This window comes from Diabrotica virgifera, chromosome 5 (assembly GCF_917563875.1).
Source record: "Diabrotica virgifera virgifera chromosome 5, PGI_DIABVI_V3a".
Taxonomy (NCBI): Eukaryota; Metazoa; Arthropoda; class Insecta; order Coleoptera; family Chrysomelidae; genus Diabrotica; species Diabrotica virgifera.
In genome coordinates, this window is record NC_065447.1 from 6,114,499 (window position 1) to 6,137,324 (window position 22,826).

The window sequence follows — 22,826 nt, forward strand, 5'->3', positions numbered from 1 at the left end:
TAAATTATTATTTATTCTAGAATATATAATCTATTATAGAATATATAATGAAACAAATAATTATAGTCAAGAATATAAACAAATATGAAGTGTCATCACCGCAACTGTCAAATAAATGTTACCAATTTATGCCAAAATATCACCTTCGTTCATGATAGTTACAGTGTATTCCGAACAAATGTGCTTCATAAAAACGTTTTAATCCATTTATACAAATTAAATGAAACATATTATTGTGTATTTCTTTAAGTTAACATTAATAGAAATCTTTAAATATTATTTCTACGCGTATATAATAAAATATGTCTAGTGGCTGTAATGCCAGTGTCAGTGTACTCGGCAAAGTGATTCTAAAAAAGAACACACCTACCGCCTAAATATTTCGGGTTGGTATCATGTGACGTCACGGGCTATGACGCAAATGACGTGCAACGGTAAGTAAATTAGATGGAGTATATATGCCAAAAAATTATAATTTAAAAATAAAAATCGACCTGATTCGTAATTTATCTCCAGAGTCACCCGTTCTCGAGAAAATGAATTTATTCCAACTCAAACGTCCTCACTGTACCTATAACTTCAGAGGGTTATATCTTAAAACCATGATTTTTTGGAGCAACGCGCCCATTGAGTCTTTTGTTCTACACATCAAGGACTACCAGAACCCAAAGTTTCAGAGCATTTGACAGAGAGCCATTTCCCATAAGGTTTCTGCGGGGTCCTTTATATCAAGGGATGAAAATGAGAAAAAGAGCTATCAAAGAAAACCTGTACACTACAAAAGCAACCATAGAAGGATTGTGATTGTGAACCATAGAAGCAATGTGGATTCAGAAGAGAATGCAGCGCAGTAGATCAAATTTTCCTGCTGCGCTAAACACTAGCAGGTGATCGTATTCATCGACTTTAAACAAGCTTTTGACAGACTACGGAACGGAATGAAATATACAAGGTACTACGTGAAATGGGAATTAATGAAAAATTAGTAAGAATGATAAAAATGACAGTAATATATTAAAAAACACTTACCTGTATGCACCTGATTCAAATATATTAGCAAATTAAGACAAAACTTCCTCATCTCGAGATCATGTCCGTAGAGTTGACATATAATTTGATTCGTCACCGTCGAATACGTCAAATCTGTTTCTTCGAATTTGTTTATTACTATATAAAAAAGTAACGAGAGTCGAACTTGGCAATATTTACTTAACGAAGTTACTGGCTCTATGTTGGAAGTTATTTGTCTCGATAGAATTTTTACGAGGTTTCTCAGCATGTCTAAGTCTTGATAATTTGGATATCTAAAAAGACGATGAAATAAAATTAAAAAAAAAAAATGGTAGTAGCTGGTACTCTAGACTAACGCGAAGCTTCGTGCTATGCTTGCCGTATTTTCAAAATTTAAATATGTAATATTTTTAGAATTGAATAAAGTAATTTTATTATTTATTTATTATTTGTGCTTTAACAAATTATACAGCTACATTATTCCATATATTTTACGTGTCGCTATAGGTTGTCTCGATTATTCTACGGTTTTACTATAGAGAAACATTAATACAACATCACTATAAAAGCTTCGCTTCAAAAAGACTCAAGTCATAAATAAAAATTTACTCAAGATCAGACTTTGTTAACATCTTAAAGCGGCTATTTTTATGACTGTTTATCGAGTAAGGTTCGTAAGCATATTAAACAAAAAAATATGTTATAATAAATAAATGACTTACTTGGTAAGTATGAGCATAACCAATTGCAGGTAAAGGGACGCTGTCATGTGACTAAACTTTTTGCCAGCGAATTGTAATATCTTAACAGTCTTTTCAAGGTAATCACTAATTGGAATCTCAGGCACAGTAGAATTTGATCTTATAATATATAACACCTAAAATAGAGACAAAATTTTTATTATTCTGGAATTTAAAATTTTGGTTAGACCTATCTCCTTCCGCGACGGAGGTCGGCAATCATCATAGCTATTCGGACTTAGAGACGGATGCTCTGAAAAGTTCATTTGATGTACATTCATACCATTCTCTCAAGATTGCACAGCCATTATATTCTATGTCTACCAATGCTTCTTTTTTTTCCTTGGATCTTTCCCTGCATAATAAGCTGGAACAAGTTGTATCTCTCTCCATGTGTAATATGTCCGAGATATTCCAATTTTCTGGTTTTAATCTTTCGCAGAACCTCTTTGTTTGTACGTGTTCTATCCATGATATTTTAACAATTCTTCTATACACCCACAACTCGAATGATTCCAGTTTTTTCAGTGATGCCGCATTCACGGTCCAATCTTCAATTATTACATTAGACTTATACTCAGTCGTATTATTTCTCGATTTATTATATCGTTAACTGTCGTGTTTAGTATCGTTGGTGGTTGGAAAAATTTGTATACTTTTGCTCGATAGGCACTTCTCTTTCTAGTATATAGACAATTTTATTGCTATATGTCCATACTACGCACTGTCAAATCTCGTCAAATTCGTGGCCAGCCACTCGCGGGAGTGCATTTAGATTTTCACTTCGGAAAAAATCAAACAAGATAAAACTTTTTGTAATTTCATTAAGAAATGTTTAATAAACAACATATCAAAAAGTTCTACTCGAGAAGTGGGTGCTTCATTTTTTATTAAACAAATGAACAGCGAAGTTAGATGTTTTTCTAAATAACTCCGAAAATATAATTTAAAAAAAAACTGACTTGACCATTGAAAAATTCAGAAAATTTTACAAAAAAAAAACCTTATATAAAGATTTTTCTAAAAGTAAATCTCTAGCTTCTGTAATTTTTTATTTATAACGCTAAAGTCACCCTTCTCACACACATTGGCGCACTGTAAACTAGCGTTGGAAGAATTGCACGGTTGAGTTTTTTTAATGTAATTCTTTAACTAATGGATCAAAAGAAATTTTACAAATTGGACATGAAAGAAGATGAAACAAGCTATCTTATGGTTGTAATATAAAGAAATAAAATATATGGACATAAGTACGGTGTGGGCGGAAAGTGAGCCTTACATGAATTTTGTTTAAAAATGATTTAAAAATGTGGAACTAATACAATTTTACTTATAAAACTCTCAAATTTGCACAACTTACCTCACAATCATCTTGCTAAACGATATTTCTTTCAAAAAAATCTCAAAAATTTAATTCGAATAATACGATGTGTCAAAAAATGTAATTTTTGAAAACTTCGTAGTTTTACAGAATTCCCACCACTTTAAGACGGTATTACTCAAGTTTGAATAAATCTAATACAATCTTTTTGCTATTTTTTTAAAGCTTGGGATGTAATCTTTAAAAATCACTTAATTGTTTTAGTTTAAAAATGAAATAAACAGTTTCTTTTTGAGAAAACTAAGAAAAATAACAAAAATGGAATACAAAAACCGAAAATTACCAGCTGAAAAAATGTATATACAGAGTGATCAAAACTTTTTTCTGTAAAACTTACCTAAAATACATTTAATAATAAGCTTCAACAATAATAAATGTTGAACAAAAAAAATTTTTTAGCTCTTATACAGTATGTCTGCGTAACTTGGAACCTATTGATAACTGTTTAATATCAGTTTTACGAAAAAAAGTTATTCTTTATAAAATACTCTGCATCGTATATAACATAAGATGCAATCATCAAATATCAAATTTAATTAATGTTATACGAGGTATGTCAAAAAATATGAATTTCACTCAAGAGTAAAGTACCTTTACATTTCACAATATCGAAAATGTTTATAAAGAAAAGTTGTTTGGAATTAAAAACTATGTTCCAATATGTATTTATATCCTTCTAATCGAAAATTTGTTTTTTTTTTTTAATATTCTTTCTAATACATTTTAATTTTTAATAATATTGTGAAAATTATTTGTTTACCTTTTTTTTTAAGAATAAAATTCCATATTTGTTTGATTGAATTCTACTTGTTTTTCATTTAAATATGCGCCATTTTAGATCCGATATTTTGAAATTTAAATTTTTAATCTTTAATTCAGATTCAACAACCTGTTAAAAATAAAGACAATAAAAAATATTTTAGAAAAATGTTCTTTTATGTTCTTTTTAGAAAATCCGCATTTTGGATCCGCCATTTAGGTCATAAAGTTAGGTTTATCAAAGCTCTCAAAAATAAATATATTATGTAGAAATAAATACATTTTGTAAAGAAATTATGATTTTACAACTATTGTTAGTTGGCGGATAAGTTATCCGCCATTTTGGATCTGCCATTTTATAATTTAAATTATCAAAATTTGATTCAGGTTCAGCAACCTCTCAAAAATATCCACATATATGTAAACAAACACGTTTTATAAAAAAAATTCGAATTTTACAACTACTTTTTAAGGATTTTTAGAAAAAAATCCGCCATTTTGAATCCGCCATTTTGAATTTGCAAATTGTAATGTCAGATTCGGGTTCAGCATAATCAAAACTATAATAAAACATTTTTTATCAAAATAAAATGTTGAATTCACCCATATTCTTAACATTATACAAAATAATTGTTATTGTTTAAACAATTAATAAACAATTAGCGGCGAAATTTGTGAGTAGAACTTTTTACTTTAATATATTTATAAACTAACAAAAAAAGTTTTAGAAAAATATAACCTTGTTTGATATTTTCTGAAACATTGTATCTTTTCGTTCTAATTGCACTCCCCTATTAATGTCATCAGTCCATCTTCTTTAAGGTCTGCCTCTATCTACTTCTTTTGCTTGCACTTGGTCGCCATTCGAGAATTCGCTTTGTCCAACGGTTGTCTTCCATTCTTCCTGTGTGTCCTGCCCAGTTCCATTTTAACATGACAATCTTCTGGATCACATCTGTTACCTTTGATCATCGTCTTCTTATCTCTGTACTGAACTTGCGATCAGTACGTGTTGCCAGTTCTGACATACGGAACTGAAACTTGGACTTTTAATAACAGCGTAGTCAACAAACTTCAAGTGACTCAGAGAGCTATGGAACGGAGAATACTCAACATTAAGCTCAGTGATCGCAAGTCCAATAATTAAAAATGCCTGGGTTTAATTATGTCGTGCATGAAACCATTGCAGTTGCAATCCTTTTTTTAAGTACACCTTAGGAATGTTCATCTTCTTCTTTTGTCCTTTTAATTCGTCCAATTTTGAACATAGGCTTCCCCCAGTTTCCTCCATTCACTTCTGTTTAGTGCTTTCTGTTTCCAGTGCGTTCCTCCTATCTTTCTAATACCATCTCCCCATCTCATCGGGGGGTCGTCATCTTGCTCTCTTTCCTGTTCATGGTCTCCCTTATTGTATCGTGATATTCCACCTATTTTTAAACTCCCTTTTAGCCTGGCTATATGTTGTCCTGCGTCTTTGACTTTGGTTTTATTTCTTATCCAGTTGTTTTGCTTTTTGTCTTTTAATTTTACTCCTAACATTGCTCTCCATGGCTCTTTGTGTCTTCATTATTTTATCCGTTTGCTTTGGTGAAGGTCCATGTTTGGCATGCGTATGTGAGAATTGGGAGTATACACTGGTCAAACACTCTTAAGTATTGTATTTTTTTATTTTTCAAGACCCATTTTAATTTCCCAAACCCTGCACAGGCTAATCTGACTCCTCTTTTTACCTCCGCTGTTTGGTTTTCCTTATTTATTTTTATTATCTGTCCCAAATATATAGTGATGGTACACGACAACCATCACGGAATTTTCCTAATTTCTTTGTTATAAAAATTAGGTCATAATATTATAATTGCAATTTGTATAATTTATTACGACAGTAGCAAAGTTCAAAGTATTGAACTCATTTGAAAAACTGCAAAGAAAGCACACGTCATTCTTACTACATTTATAGTACCTCACCATATATGGTAATACATATTGGCACTGTTGTTACACTCTCACGCGCGTAATCAGGGGATCTAGTTACCAGGGCAATGGGTTATCCCCGACCTATCTCAATTGCTACGTAATTTAATTGTACATTTAATTATTTAAAAATAAAGTTTCTGGAAAAAGTTTAAGTTTGTTTGCTCGGGGGTCTTGCAACCCACAACGTCACAATATTATAGAATCATTAACCGCTTCTATTGTGGTTTCGATTAGTGTTATGTTTCTATTATCTTGTGTGTTTGTAATTGTTTTTGTTTTGGTAAAATTCATTTTTCGTCCTATTTGTTCGGATTCCTTTGCTAGTTCGGTTAGCATGGTTTATAGTTCTTCAAAACTGGATGCCATTATTACTACATCGTCTGCAGGAATGTTCATATTGCTCTTCTATTACTAATCAGTCTAGCTAAAGCTATAAAGAATATGGGCCATTCCACGAACATACGCCTGTTTTGGATTACTTCGACAACGAATATTTTACTGTGCAACATAAGATGTACGAGAGTAAGTGGCGCTAATAATTATTCCAATAAACAACAATGTAATTTGCAATTTACTTTCGTTCTTCTTATTTTGCACAGTAAAATATTCGTTGTCGAAGTAATCCAAAACAGGCGTATGTTCGTGGAATAGGGTATACGCATTTGGTGTCCAATGTGGACACTTGTTGATGAATCTTATAAATTATTTTAGTTTTATCACATTGACGTATCATATTTAAAAAAAATATAATTTCGGATGTAAGTACCCTTTCAGACTAAGACACTGGTGTCTGACACCGGTGTACGCCATCGGCAGCAAAGCACTGTTTTAAATAAACGACTACAGCCTAGCCACTTTGAGTGTCTGGCTGATTTTAGTGGTTCAACAATGCTTTGCTGCAATTGAACACCGGTGGCGGACATCGGTGTCAGACACCAGTGTCTTAGTCTGAATGGGTACTAAATTAGTTATTTATATTTACCTACCAGTAGTAAACAGCCATGTGTTTCGTTATCTTTAACATCCGATTGACTTAATCTATCAAATATACTATTTAAATGACTAGAAATTTGATCGCTGCGAATAAAAGGAACTGTGGCCCAGGCGGCTAAATCTCTCGTCCTATATACGGAATTAGACAGACAAGTCGTCAAGTGTGGCACGTATTTATCCATCTGAAAGCAAACAGTTAACTTTTTATATGATAATATAATAAAGAAGGCTTTTTTGGTTATCGTTGACAATTAAAGTTGATATAACGAAGTCAGACCTGTTAGCGGCATCCAGAGAAGACGACCATACGTCATCGAACACTTGCGATACGTCACCACTTCAATCAAAGTGATCTAGAACGTCTTATGTGAAACTATAACCCAGTTGTAGGAATGATGTCTTCTCTGGTAGACGCTACAGGTCCAGATTGATATAAGATATAAATATATACTACTACTATCGATTTACAGCGCAGCGTTGTCTGACGCCTTCCGAGTCCTAACCGCCAGTTTTCTCTGTTTAACCATAGACCTGGAGAGATTTCTCTTTCCTCTAGTTCTTTTTCAATTCTCTCCCTCCAGTTTCTTCTCGGCCTTCCTCTTTTCCTTCTCCCTTGTGGTGTCCATGCCAAACCCTGTTAAGGGATCCTGTCATCTGCCATTTTCTGTACATGGCTGTACCATACTAGTTGTTTTGTTTTATGTTATCAATTATTGTATGTGTGACTTCCATCATTTCTCGTATTCTCTCATTTGGTATCCGATCTCTTCTTGATTTGCCTGCTGCTCTTCTCCAGAAGTCCATTTCTGTTACTACTAACATTTTCTCTATTCTTTGTTTCAGTGGCCAAACTTCACTGCTTTTTGTGATTATACTTTGTGATTATACTTTTAAGAATGGTATTGTATATGAACTGTTTGTTCTCTTTAGATATTGTTTGGTCTCACAGAATGCCGTTCATCATGGATATGGCTTTTCTACCCTGTATTTTTCTGTCTTTTATAACAGCATCGAGTGTTCCATCTTGAGTTATCTTCATGCCCAGGTACTTGTATTCATCACAGTGTTTAATTTCTACCCCATCGTTTAATATGAACTGGTTTGTCCCTCCAATACAAATGGCTTTAATTTTCTTGATATTGAAAATCCACAAGGAAAAGAAAATTTTTCCTGTAGTTGGCTGTATACCATCAATCACAAAAATTGGAAAAAATCCTTTGTAAAAGGTATACAATTTTATTAAAATCCCTTTAAAGGGCTACATGACAACAAAACGTTTTCGATTTTATAAAAAAAATTATCATCAGTGTTGGACCTAAAAGTAAGTACAGTAAAACCTCGAGATAACGGACCTCTATATAACGGACTTCGGATATAACGGACGAAAAATCCGGTCAAATGTAAAAAAATTAAAAACGTCCTGTTGATATGATACATGCTTAACCTGTCACATACCAAGATACATTGAATACCAACGGGTCCCCGTGGACCCCAAATTCTACACCTACCTAGAAACTTTAGTTGTATGTTTTTGCCAAAAATACAACATCGCATATTCAACCCATGGATCAGGGAATAATTTTGGAAACCAAACGAATATCTAGTAAAAAAAATTGTCTGTTGGCCAAGATGCAGACATAAGATCAGAAGGGTTGGAAATTCCTGACTTCTGTAAGACAATACATATCTAATAATGCCGGAGAAGAAGTAGGTAGCTGAGATGTTTTATTTTACAATGGCTAGAAGTAGATGAAGGTGTCCCTGGGTATAATATCACGACTGAAAGTGAAATAGCAGATGAACTTATGAACCTAAAACACGAGGATGGAAGGGAAGATAGGAAAGAAGGCAAAATAACACTGCAAAAAATGAAGTTCTCAGAGGTAAGATCGCATCTTAACGATCTAATAACATTTATTGATTATTCAGACAACGAAGTTCAACTGTATTATAAAAAATTTCGTAATTTTAGAGAGTTGAAAAAACAGCAAACTTCAAAAGTGCAAACGAAACTTGATTCCTTTTTCAAAGCAGGATTACCGAAAGCAAGCGTGTCGATATCAAACAACGTCACTTCACGACGAATTTCTGAAGATAAATAGAATTTTGTTTGTGTTTTTTATTTATATTTAAATACAGTGTACATATTTTCAAAAAAGAAGTTTTTTTTATTTATTTTAAACCTATTTTTATATAACGGACTTTCGGCTTTAATGGACACCCCACCCCGTCCCCCCAATTAGTCCGTTATATCGAGGTTTTACTGTATAACCGATTTAATGAATGTAAAGTTGATATTTAAATTTCGACTAAGGTTAGAGCAAGTTGGTTATACTTACAGATTAGATGCTAGCTGAGCCACCAAAGAAAAATATTCGGGTAAAAACCCTTTAAATATAACATGGATGGATTACATGTGCATACTTAAATAAAATGCCTTATGATGGATACATGGCAACAAGGATAATGCCCTTAGGTAATGTATTGAATTTCCCAACACGTGGGATGCCAATTGAGTTGTTTACATTCCAATGATTTAATGGCAACTAAATGCAAAATGATTAGATGTTTCTGAAAGGTGTCAAAAATCAAACAGGATAACTTCTACGTCACATTGTCGGTTTGATTTTTGACACCTTTCAGAAACATCACTCATTTTGCATTTAGTTGCCGTTAAGTCATTGGAATGTAAACAACTCAATTTGCATCCCACGTGTTGGGAAATTCAATACATTATCTAAGGGCATTATCCTTGTTGCTATGTATCCATCATAAGGCATTTTACTTAAGTATGCACCTTTAATGCATCCATGTTACATTTAAAGGGTTTTTATCTGAATATTTTTCTTTGGTGGCTCAGCTAGCATCCAATCTGTAAGTATAACCAACTTGGCCTAACATTAGTCAAAATTTAAATATTAACTTTACATTCATTAAATCGGTTATACTTACTTTTAGGTCTAACACTGATGATGATTTTTTATAAAATCGAAAACGTTTTGTTGTGATGTATCCCTTTAAAGGGATTTTAATAAAATTTTATAACTTTTACAAAGGATTTTTTCCAATTTTTATTGATGTTGACTTCGAAACCCCATTTGCTACATTCTTCTATTAGCTTCCGCGTCATGTAACTCAAGTCGTCATGATCCTGCGCAATCAGAATTTGGTCATCATTTGGTCAAATAAAGTGTATTGTGTATAGTGTTGTCTCGTCATTCCCATGCCACTACATTTTCTTTTCCACAGCTTGAGTACTTTTGATATAAATATATAAAGATATAAATAGATATACAGTCGGAAAAATGAAAGAATACCCATGAACGATCACTTCAATCACTGATTTTGTATTTGCTGTCTTTTTCTATAACAAACGTTTGTTATTTATAGAAAAGGACAGCAAATACAAAATAAGTGAGTGATGTGATCGTTCATGGGTATTCTTTCCCTTTCATTTGTCCGACTGTATATTGACTTCAATCAGTATAAAAGTTGACTGTATTAAAACAACACAAGTGATTTATATTTGCAGGAGATATCATCTCGAAATTAGACGAATTCACTCTTAAATAACTCTACGTAAACTACATCGTACTATGTATCAAATGATCACTTACCTGTGTATTATACTCTTCAAAATGCGATGGATACAACCTAGCTAAAATCATTAATACTGGATGTAATAGAAGACTATCGCTTTTACTACTCTCATTCGTCAACGTTTCTAACAAAAACTGAAACAATTCGGGATATCTCAAAAAGAATACTCGAACTGTTAGCCTATTTTTTAGAGACAGATCGTCAGAGTCTTGCGTTCTTTGTACACCGAACATCCTCGTTATCAGTGCGGCATACAACAGAGTAGCTGAGTTCCTAACCTGAAAACAAAATATATGGTTATTAGAAAAAAAATTGTCCATTATGTGTATGTGGCAATGAGAGCAGTAGGAAAGCTTCATTTTGAGGTTGTCACGTTAGAGAATTAATGACATAATTCTTTTGGGTTGGATGAAGGCTGCCAGACGTGGTTGCCTAGGGTTCTAAAGCCCATCAAGCCTATTATGTGTGTGACAGCTTCACTCTCCCTTATCTTTCGTAACCTACGTTTTGGTCTCCTGTTTTTAATTCATTCTATGTTGCAGTATGCCTTTTTAAAAGTTCTCCCTGTTTTTCCGGATACATTTTTGGATAGTTTCCTTAATCTTGTGTTAAAATTCCGATACATTACATCTTGTCCAAATTTCACTATTTCATTATTTTTAAATCACCCCCGTACATCATTTTAAATTTCAGTAAACATCTGCACTTATCGCCTAATCAGGTTCATCTACATTTATCCATAATAAAAACGTCTTCAAAAATACCGCCTACTGTAAAAATATTCTTTTATTATCCATTGGAGGTTCTACCATTCTACCACATTCTAAACGGTCTATGTTTATAATTGTATTGTGAATCCCTCTGTACAACAATCGTTAGATATGGTAAGCTTTTTAAACCCTGTTATAGATCATCCTTAGTGAGTGCGCAGACTGCAGACTTTTTAGTCGGCTTCTTAATCAGTACAGAGAGATATGCATCGGTGAATCGGTGTAATGTGCGCATCTGCAAACCTCTCTGTACTGATTAAGAAGCCGACTAAAAAGTCTGCATTCTGCGCACTCACTAAGTGAGTGCGCAGACTGCAGACTAGTTCCGTCTAATTTTTTACCACACACCAAAGTAACGGTTTCCTTCTAAATATTTTTCTATAAAAAGGCATATCTTTTGAATTTAAATTCAACAGTGAAAGTTCTCCTCTTACGTCTTCAAGATTCCTGACAGTCCTGACAAAGGGTATAAGCTATTTTTTTTATACCTTTCGTATTTCCTTATATGTTTTTCTTTTGTTATTCCACCTATTTGACATTGTTATTTCCAAGTTATTTCATTAGGAATCCATTTTTTTGGGAGTTCAGGTCTTTCCGTATCTAAATATGAAGCCCTAAGTGTGTTCAGGAGTTGTCTACATGGAGGTTGACGTTCAGTTAATCTGCTTTCCAGTTCAAGAGTATCAGTTCTCTTTCTTTATAGGCATTCGTCAGCCGATTCAAGTGGTGCAACTTTCAATTTAGAAAGTTCCACAAAATACGAAGGAGTGGATAAATACATTTTTTTCAACTGCCTGTAATATGTGTTGATAGTTACATAATAATTTTTTATTACATATTTAATTTTAATTAATCGAAATAGATTAACGAATCAGTCATTTTTGATAATTTTTACGTATCTACCATTTAATAGTATGTCTTGTTTTATTTGTACAGTTAATCAATTGCAAAGAGGACGTAGTTAGTCCTCACGCTTCATAATAAATTTATTGATATGTGTTATAATTGAATATTTCATTTGATTATTTATTTTGTTTCATTTATTTGGAAATGTATTCCTAATACATTTCCAGTGAAAAAAATAACTCTTTGATAAGTGTTGGCGATACAATTGTTTTTATATGCGTGTCCGCGAAGATGATAACTCCCAAAATATTTATAACGAAAAGATTTAGTTCATAATAGATGCCGACGAAAACAATTATTTCCCTTTCTGTTTCTGTTTCTGCCGACGAAAACAATTATTTCTGAGAACTTTTTAGTAATTATAATTTTCGTGGACCCATAAACAGAAATGATGTTTTTTGTTGATTCTCCTCAAAAAATAAATTTTTTCGCTAACACTTTATTAGGGATTATAATGTTCACAATCATATAATCGAAAATAATATTTTTCGCGGCGTTCATTGAAAGTTCTACTCTTAACGGCATTTTTCGGAGTTATACTTTTCGTAGGCGGCGGCGAATTAACTACTTCATTTTCGATTCATTTTCTATGATAATATCTACTCTTCTTGGTATATTTGATATGATATTTGATTATTATATCTGAATATTTGATTATTTTGTCATATGTATAATATAGGGCTTTTCATCGATTGTCATTTGTTTCGAGCTTCTGTCATGTGTCACATAATATTAATATATCTACGTCATACGTCTCTGGTTTGTACCATTGTTATATACCAATAACGTATGACGTAGAAATATTAATATTATGTGACACATGACAGAAGCTCGAAACAAGTGACTGTGAATGAAAAGCCCTATGTGCGTGTGTTTTTGAATATAGTTTGAATATAGTGTGTTTCCGTTTCTTGTTGTTTTTTATTCATTATTTCTTGATTCTCCCCTTTATAAACGACCCCGGCCATAATCTACCAGTACTGGGGTCGTATTTTCGAATTCAATCGGTTTTTTTCGCATACGAGTTAACTTGAATGAAAAATTTCGTATACGAATCTGAATGTGTTTTTGAACGTCCTTCGAAATACGTATACGAGAATACATATATGTATACGATATGTATGATATGAGATATGATATGAGATATGTATACGATATGAGAATATGTATACGAGAATAAATAGGTATACGTATATTGAACGTATACGAGAAGAATTTGCACCGGCAACAAATTCGAACAACATTGGACTTAACCTTGACTGAAGAGTCACAGTGTTGCCATACTTTTTTGTTTATTTCATGTATAATTTCAATCAATGGTATAATCACAGTATTAAAAACAAATAGCTAAAATATTATCTGTAATCGATTTTTAAGCTTGCATAATATTAGTAATATCGGTTTGCAAAATCCACTATTTTGTTTATTATTATTTTTGTATCCAGTATTTACACTAATATTTTACTACTTTTTTGGTGTTTCAAAACGATTTTTTAAATGCACGTTTATGTAGGTAATGTGAAAGTATGAAAAAATTGAGGATATGGCAACGGTGTCATATATCAAGCTTAGAGCTTAGACCCAATGCTAAAATACGCACATAAGGTTAGGTTAGGTTATATTGAACGCATTATCGTACAGTATGTCCTTTCTTTCTATTAAAAAATTATTTTAAACCAGCCATTGAAAAGAAAGTTCAAGGTAAAAATATTGTATACAACAACGATTACAACTATCAATGACAACTGAAATGGCAACAATTCGTATACGAGCATCTAAATTCGAATGGTTCATACCCATTCGAGTCATCGTATACGAAAAAATTCGTACACGAAGTATTCGAAAATACAAGAAACTGAATTTCGAGCGAAATTCTTCTAATTTCGTATGCGAAATATGCTCGAATGAATTCGAAAATAGGACCCCTGAGCAACGGTGCCTTCAAGTCTATTGTGTACAGCTCCCGGACCGAACCATGGCCGGCGAGAGAAACTCTGTCTGTGTAGAGATTAGGTGGGTGTACTACCGAGTTCATGATGTAGATGTAGATCATTAGGTATGGCACAATCTAACCTATTGACACAGCTTTGTGAAGATTCGTTAGTTTTTGAAGTTATACTTATTTAGGCGCGATTGAGATTGAGGGTGAATTTATATTGATCTGCGCGCATGCGTACACCGACAGTTCGGTATTAGTCTTTATACGGGCTCTGATTGGGTGTTGAAATGATCTGTCAATAATTGTTCAATATGGAGGTTATCGGTAAACAAAAATGTTGTATAATATATTAGTTTTTATTGTTGTGAGGACAGAAATAAAATCAAATTTATAATTATAGTGACTTTTTAAATAGTTTTGAAAAGCCACAGGTACGTAATTCTAAATGTTTCAGTTGTATTTCAATAAAAAATTATCTTCATACCTATTTGGAAAATGTAAAAAAAATAATGTACTTACCTAGTACTTGCTATGCTATACCCCTAGTAGGCAATGCTTTAATTTACATAATCTGATTACGAACAAACTTTCTACAAATTTTCATCTAATGTATCGTTTTCTTACTCTATATATTGTTGTATTTTAATTCGACAAAAATCAAACTAATAAAAATTCATATAAACAAAATGTCAAAAAGTTGTTCAGTTTGTGTATATTCCCACATGACGTATACGCGAAGGTGGTGCAGTTTGAAATAGCTTCGACTCTCGTACGGCGGGATACACGGGAAGTAGGTTCAAGCCCAATGCAAGTTATATCATTTTTTTATTTTTTTTATAGATTTTATGATTGTAAGTATATTATTATATAATTTTTTTCAGAAAATACGTATTTAATTAAAATTTTTGGCAACAATTATTGTTCAGAAATCATTTGTGGCATTTTTCAATGTGTTTGTGTGTGTTTTGTTCTTTTATTTTTTTAATTTTTGGAAATAAAAATTTTTGGAAAGTAGTAGAGAAACTGTTTACCTAAAGTATATTGATTTCGTTGAAATCATATAATAGAAGTATAACTTCTTACGTGCGTACAAAGTACACACATTCTTTTTTTTAGCTATGTTTCATTTCTTTAAGAGGCAATTCAAATCGTGATTTTGATAACAAAAAATGTGATGAATATAGTTTAAAAGTAAAATAATTAAAGACACTCAAGAGAAATCAACTGAACTTACCCCCCAAGTTTCGCTTTGAAATCCAGTAATGGCCACGATGACTCCCTGTGCGATATAGGCCGTGACCATTTCTCCCAGTCGACTGTGACGGAACATCGCACGCAGAACATTCATGCAATGCATCCTATGTTCGTCATTTTCTGTTTCGACGTTCTTACAGGCATCCAGAAGTAACGTTATGGAGAAGTGGAATCTGCTTTTGTCGAAAACTGGTTCGGAACTGATGATAGACTAAAAATGGAAATATTGGTTATAGTTCGTTCGCCTAAAGCCTGTCGCGCAATTTGGTATGAAATTAAAATAGTCAATGTTTTTTTATTCATTTTTTTCGCGTATGCGTGTTTCTAGGGTACATGAAGTTTTGTAGACTGAATTCGCTCTATCGAGATTCACTTTGACACTGACGTTAGTAATTTCTTTTTTGGGAAGTTTAGTTGTCAGAAGTGACTGGAAATTACTACACAACCAACGCACCTGCTCATAGCCAATATTATTAATAGTAAACAGACATAAAAATAACACAAACCTTACGCCAATCAATAATTATTTATTTACACCATTATAATGTATTGATAACAAATGAGAAAATTATTTATTGTACAAAATAAAAATATTTTGTAGAAATAAACTCCACAAAATTTTATGAGATTAGTAGACACTCCCACTATTTCTAATAATTGTTCTTTTTTTAATGAAAGATTAAGTTGATTTGAGCAATAAATAGTGTGAGGTAGGAATTTGTGTGTTGTATGTTTCCTATTCCGAATGTGTCAAAGTAAATCTCGGTAGAGCGAATTCAGATACCAAGTATAACGTATTTAAATAATTGTAAAACAAAACTTACGAGTATTAAAAAAGGAAGTCCGGCACTTCTCCTTGTTGCACACAATTTATCGGACTGTTTGGCTCCAGTACATAACATCAAGGCGTCCTCGAGCCAAATAGGAGGAAGGCAGTTCAAAAGTTGATTAGACGATCTTAAAAAATAAGTTAATCATAATATGTTATTAAGACTAATTAAAAAATCTCAAAATTCAATCAGATAATAATTATTACATTTAATGGTACAAAATTAGTGCATGTCAATTTCATCTATAAAAGAGAGCGATATCAGCCGATTATGTAAAATAAATTCAGAGTCAAAAATGCTTAAAAGTTAATGACAAAAAAGTTATGCGATAAAATGACCGTTGCCCTACCCAAAACGGACGCCTATGACCGGTACTAGAAATTCGCTATAGATGGAATCGATTTATTTCTGGAAGATAAATATGTGTACCAATTTTTGTTTTTCTAGCTAGAAGCGTTCTGGAGGTATTTAAGAAAAACTAATCACAAGACGCCATCTTTAAAGAGCTCTAGCTCCCTTAGGAAGCATTTTCGGACTAGGTGAATTGGGCTAAATTGTCTTAAAATTATCTGAGGAATCTCTGTCTTCGTTTATCGGTAGAGTTTCTGGACACCCTGTATAAGTCAAAACGGCAGCAGGTGTATGTTTTCAAAAACTGATTGTGTGTAAAACATTTATTAAAAATCAGCTGCAGTCGGAAAAATGAAAGAATACCTATGAACGATCATATCAATCACTTATTTTGTATTTGCTGTCTTTTTCTATAACAAACGTTTGTTATTTATAGAAAAAGACAGCAAATACAAAATAAGTGATTGATGTGATCGTTCATGGGTATTCTTTCATTTTTCCCACTGTAAGTATTTTCAGCATATCAAAATGTCATCATCAAAGCTTCCTATAAAAACATTAAGTTAAGAGATTTATTCATAAAAAATACAAAGATAGAAAAAACTTACACCTTATAGGTATAAAACACCTCATAGAAGAGCAATTGTTGATAAACAACATATTAAATTTAAAATTGATTCAAGGCAAGATCTCTGATCGTGAGTAAAAAACCCTTAAAAATATATAATATCACATTGTGATATTATATATTTTTAAGGGCTTTTTACTCATGATCAGAAGGGTAGCCCTGAATCAATTTTAAATTTAATATGTTGTTTGTCAACAATTGCTCTTCTATGGGGTATTTATACCTATCAGACGTAAGTTTTTTCTATCTTTGAATTTTTTATGAACAAGTCTCTTGACTTAATGTTTTTATAGGAAGCTCTGATGATGGCATTTTGATTTGCTGAAAGTACTTAGCTGATTTTTAATAAATGTTTTACACACTATCAGTTTTTGAAAACATACACCTGTTGCCGTTTTCACTTGTATAAATAAAAAAACTGGAAGGAGGAATAGGTGATAGTCAGTTTGGGGTCAGAAAATGACTAGGAACCAGCGAGTCGTTATTTGTTTTTAATGTCAAAGTTTCGACTGCTCAAAGATGCATGGATATGAATGTGGATGTGCATGTTTGTTACACTGATTTTGAAAAAGGATACAACAGTTTTTTAATGCCGTTATTATATATTTAATATCACTTACCTCCAAAACGAATCACATATCACACAAAAACCAACATAAGCTTGCTCAAAGACTCCCTTATGTTTGCTAGTTATAAAAACATCCCAAAAGAACTCCCCAATTTTGATCATGACACTCAGTGGCAACGTTACGCATTCCTTCTCCAATTTGATGGTTTGTCTGATGAGTTCGGCCAACAGTAGTGTCATTTCTTTCATCGATCTCCACGCGTACACCAGAACCATCTGCGCTTTGGTAGATTCGTCTGATTCGTTGATTATTTCGAAGGAATCTGGTAGATAGCCTTCCGGAGATGGATTGCACACTATCGGCATTATGTGGTCTTTGAGTTTAAGGCACAAAGAGGTGAGATGATAGAAGAGGCCTGCGTATTCCTTGTTGTTTTTCCTAGAAGTTAATAAAGCGCTTGTGAGTGAAAAACAGACTGTAAGATGAAAATCATGTTTAAATTAAATATCGTGTAGCTATGTAATGAGGCAAGGGAAAACTTAGAGTTAACTAATACAAACAGTCATGACAGAAGCGGCAGACCTTAGCATTGGAAAAGCAGAAAAAGAAAAGGGAGAACACTGGTTTGATGAAGACTGCAAAAGAATCCTAGCGCAGAGGCGCAGAGGAACAACGCAAAAATGGAAAATAGAAGTAATACAGAAAAAAGTAAAGAGCATAAAGCTAAACGATTATGAAGGCAAAAGAAGAGAATATTACTGAAAAATCAATTAGAAATAATAGAAGAAAACTATGTCCAAAAAGAAGTTAGAAATTTATATCAAGGAGTAAAAAAGACACGAGTGACAAAACATAGAAGCACAATGTTTTGCAGAAATAAAAATTTGTGTTATTATGAGACAGAAAAATTAAACAGATGGGCAGAGTATTTCGATGAATTATTAAACGATAACGGCCAAACAGAAACAGAAATACAACAACGAACACAAGAAAAGCAATATCAATAAACACAAGAACCGGCAGAAAAGAAGGTAATAGAAGTAATAAGAGATTTAAAAAATAATAAAAGTGCGGGAGAAAGCGGAGTGTCAGCAGAAATAAAATTGGACGAGATATACTGCAGCACAAGATAGCTCAACATATGAAAATATGGTAAAACGCGAAAATGCCAGAGCAATGAAACACAGCATTAATTTGCTCAATTCACAAGAAAGGTGATAAAACTACCTGTGAAAATTACAGAGGAATCGCACTTACATAATAAATATGGTACTAGCAAAAATTATATGTAGAATAAAAGCTTACCAAACAGAAATAGGGGAATACCAGGCTAGTTTCAGACAGGGAAGAAAAACAACCGGTAAAATTTGTATGCTAAAATTATTAGAAAAGAACAGTTATGAACAAAATCTAGGTTTGCAATTACTCTATACAGTGCTAGTCAAAAGTCCGTACCCCCCCTCTTATCTTTTGAACGGTTATACCTATAATAGTGAAATTTGGAGGGAGGAAATAAACGGACATAAGCTTCTTAACTATTCATGACAGGTGACGTAATAGTGATAGATGGCGTTACAGAGCCACTGTGACCGATAATTTTAAATGGAACCTTATGGCAAGTGATACCTCGTTTCATGCCCCGAGAACTCTAATAAAAAACATGTAATCGTATTTATTTTCCTTCCATTTTGCCAAAGGCGCTGATGTCGGCATTGTGATTGGTGGAACATGACTTTTGACAAATCCTGCGCTATCTGTGAATCTGTGTTCGTGTTCGTTGTCGTTCAGTTATTTTCATGTTATTTTATATGGTCGGTTATGTGTTGTGTTTGTGTCACCATAAAAAGCTGATATTCATGCAGTCGTGTTTTTTGATATTTTTGTTATTTTGTAATCGTGTATCTTTTTAAAGGTAAGTTTTTCTGATTGTAGGTACTGTTTATCCAACAGTTTTAAAATACACACTTTATTTCGCGTTTTGTTGTTAGGTCTAATGGCTCCGTTCAGCTGTTGTGTGCAGACGGTGGAAAAGTTCAACAAGTAAACATTTATTTAATCCAAATTAATACTCATATTTCTATGTAAAATGTCACATTATTTTATAAGTAAATAAGTAAGAAACAAAAGTTGTTTGTGTTTTACCTTTATTCTCCAATTGAATAAAATATTAAATATTGGAAGTACCGTATGGAGGCTATCTATATACCTAGCATGGAGGCTAGATTATGGCACCCTTTCTATCCAATCAACAACAAGAGCGTGTAAAATTTCACACCTATCATGTCGAAGCTACAGACCACTTATGTGGAGGCCAGATTTGTAGTATCCTTCCATTTAACCAGGTGCTGAGATGGCGCTGAAATACGTGACATGTTTTTTAAAGAGTAAGATCGCATTCTACCAAATCACACAACACTTTTTTCTATGCCTCGTTTGAAAGGTACTCAAAATACCTATTCAGTCATACTAATTTTTTTGGGTTTAAGGGGATTTTGATTTTGGTGAATAAATTAAATAAATATAATATTGTAGATTCGCATTTAATTAATAAAAATTCAAATGTCCGCCTATGGTTTTTTTTGTCAAAAAAGTTGACGTTTTTCAATTCTCTAGTAGTTTTACGACAACATCAACCTTTTTGACAAGTAATCATAGGCGGAATTTAGAATTTTTATTAATTAAATGCGAAAGTACAATTTTATATTTATTTCATTTATTCATCAAAATTTGCTTAAACTCAAACAAAATTAGTATGTCTGAATAGGCATTTTCAATACCTTTCAAACGATGTATCACTTGTCATAAGGTCTCATTTAAAATTATCTGTCAGAGTGGCGCTGTAAAGTCATCTGTCACTATTACGTCACCTGTCATGACTAGTTAAGAAGCTTACGTCCGTTTATTTCTTCCCTCCAAATTTCACTACTATAGGTATAACCGTTCAAAAGATACGAGGGGGGGTACGGACTTTTGACTAGCACTGTATATTGATTTTAAACAGGCCTACCACTCCATCTCACGAAACGGACTATACAAAGCAATGAGTCGCTAGGAATACCAGAGAAACTGATAGGTCTGGATCCCGCGTATGAAAAAAAAGTTGATTAATAGCAAGCTGAAAATTTGTTAATAGCTTAAGGGTGTCTAGTCGAATAAACTTTGATATGTGTGAACACTGGAACAGGGGTAGTTTTAATTGTGGAACAGGTTAAAAATTTGGAATGGTCACAGCACGAAAACGGCACATGTATTTTGTCCGACAGAAAAGACTTAAACATTCCGAACAGAGATTAAACTCTCATGAAAAAATCAGACTGCTATTTATTACCTGTCATAATTCCTGTCATTTGACATATTCTACATGTTCCACTCATTAAAACGCCCATTTGGTGATAAATAGCAGTCTGATTTTTGCATGAGAGTTTAATCTCTGTTCGAAGAGTTTAAGTCTGTTCTGTCGGACAAAATAAATGTGCCGTTTTCGTGCTGTGACCATTCCAAATTTTTAACCTGTTCCACAATTAAAACTACCCCTGTTCCAGTGTTCACACATATCAAAGTTTATTCGACTAGACACCCTTAAGCTATTAACAAATTTTCAGCTTGCTATTAATCAACTTTTTTTTCATACGCGGGATCCAGACCTACGATTAGTTAAAATGACGCTAACTAATACAGCCAATAAAATCAGGGAGGCCCCTTGTCAACAGACTTATTTAACCTAGTACTACAAAAGAAAATTAGAGGAGCCAAGATCCAGACAAACGGGATGATTCTGAACCAAAGACAACAGTGAATAGGTTTCCCAAATGACTTGGTGTTTCTGACATGTTCAAGAATAAAACTTCGAAAAATGTTGTTAACAAAATTTGGAAATCAAAAGAGAAAATACAGAAGAAAATAAATGGATCACTCTAAGGACGAATGAAAGAAAGGGTATAATTTTGAGAAGGCCATAGAATTTGAGTACCTTGGAGTATCAGTTACAAATGGAGAAAGCGAAAAGAGGAAATAGATAAACGGTTGTTGAAAGGTAGCAAAACGGTAGGATCATCATTAAACGCTCCGTTGAAGGCAAAAAACGTGTCCATGGCAGCCAAGATTCGAACTTATTAAAAAATAGTGGGACCAACGGTGTTATTTATGCATGTGAAACTTTGACAATGAATCAGAAAGAAGAAAAAAGCTGGAGATTTGGGAGAAGAAAATCTTGAGAAACGTTTTTGATGGTATAAAAGAAGCTAACGGGGAATGGCGCAGAAGAACAAACTAGGAGCTAATGGAGATGTATAAAAGACCTGTAAAAGATGTATAAGAAAATCGGGGCACAGAGAGTTAGATGGTTGGGACATGTTTTACAAATGCTGCAAGAAAGAAACGTCCTAACAGCTTGTCAAAAGAAAGAAAGGCTTAACAAGGGACTGGAGAGAAGAAGTAATGAGGAACTTAATGACCTATAGTGTACCTAGTAGGCCTTTAAATTGCTTTAAATTGTTTTATGAAAAAATCAAACATTGGACAATTATTACTTTTACAAAAACTTCATTCTAACGAACTTACCTTATATCTCTGCTCTGCAAAATATGTCTGATGCTTAAAAACAAGCCATAACAACAGACTTTTTTATTAACGACGTCTTGTTCGATGTTCGTTTGAGTGATTAGCTTCCCCGTTAACACAACCAGCATATCCAAAGTGGGATCGTGATCTTGTTCCCGAGTTTCCTTATCGTACTGTACGACGTCGTAGAAAAACGGCGACTTTGCGCACACTTGGAGCAAATACGCTGCAGAGACAGTCTTCACCGGTTTGATATCCAAGGCGAGGTTCAAACATCGCTGCATGTATTTGAAAGTGAATTCTACATTCTAAAAATGACATTACAACCATTATACAAGGTTGTTCTGAAGCTATTTTCTTGTGGCATTTTTACAATTTTAACTATTTAGAATGGGAAATAAGCCACAATATTATTAAAAAATGATTTTTATTAAAGTTTCGACGCCCAAATCGGGTGCCGTTGTCAAAATACAAAATACTATTAATATAAAAAAAATGTTGTTGCTTAGTAAAAAAAATTCTTCTAATAACTTATTTAATTTGACTCATTTATATCGTCAA

At 33.0% G+C, this 22,826-nt stretch overlaps 1 protein-coding gene across 2 annotated transcripts in view; it reads right to left on the reverse strand.

Annotated features, from left to right (window-relative positions):
- The window catches only part of LOC114331641 (thyroid adenoma-associated protein homolog), a 57,332-nt gene that overhangs the window by 14,359 nt on the left and 20,147 nt on the right, over positions 1 to 22,826 (reverse strand). For both annotated transcript variants that reach the window (XM_050652249.1, XM_050652250.1), the window contains exons 10-17: positions 22,266 to 22,573; positions 17,757 to 18,143; positions 16,152 to 16,284; positions 15,308 to 15,538; positions 10,476 to 10,736; positions 6,852 to 7,040; positions 1,734 to 1,888; positions 1,030 to 1,304 (exon numbers count right to left, since the gene is read on the reverse strand). In XM_050652249.1, coding sequence (XP_050508206.1) covers positions 1,030 to 1,304; positions 1,734 to 1,888; positions 6,852 to 7,040; positions 10,476 to 10,736; positions 15,308 to 15,538; positions 16,152 to 16,284; positions 17,757 to 18,143; positions 22,266 to 22,573 — 1,939 coding nt within the window. The remainder of the gene's footprint in view (positions 1 to 1,029; positions 1,305 to 1,733; positions 1,889 to 6,851; positions 7,041 to 10,475; positions 10,737 to 15,307; positions 15,539 to 16,151; positions 16,285 to 17,756; positions 18,144 to 22,265; positions 22,574 to 22,826) is intronic.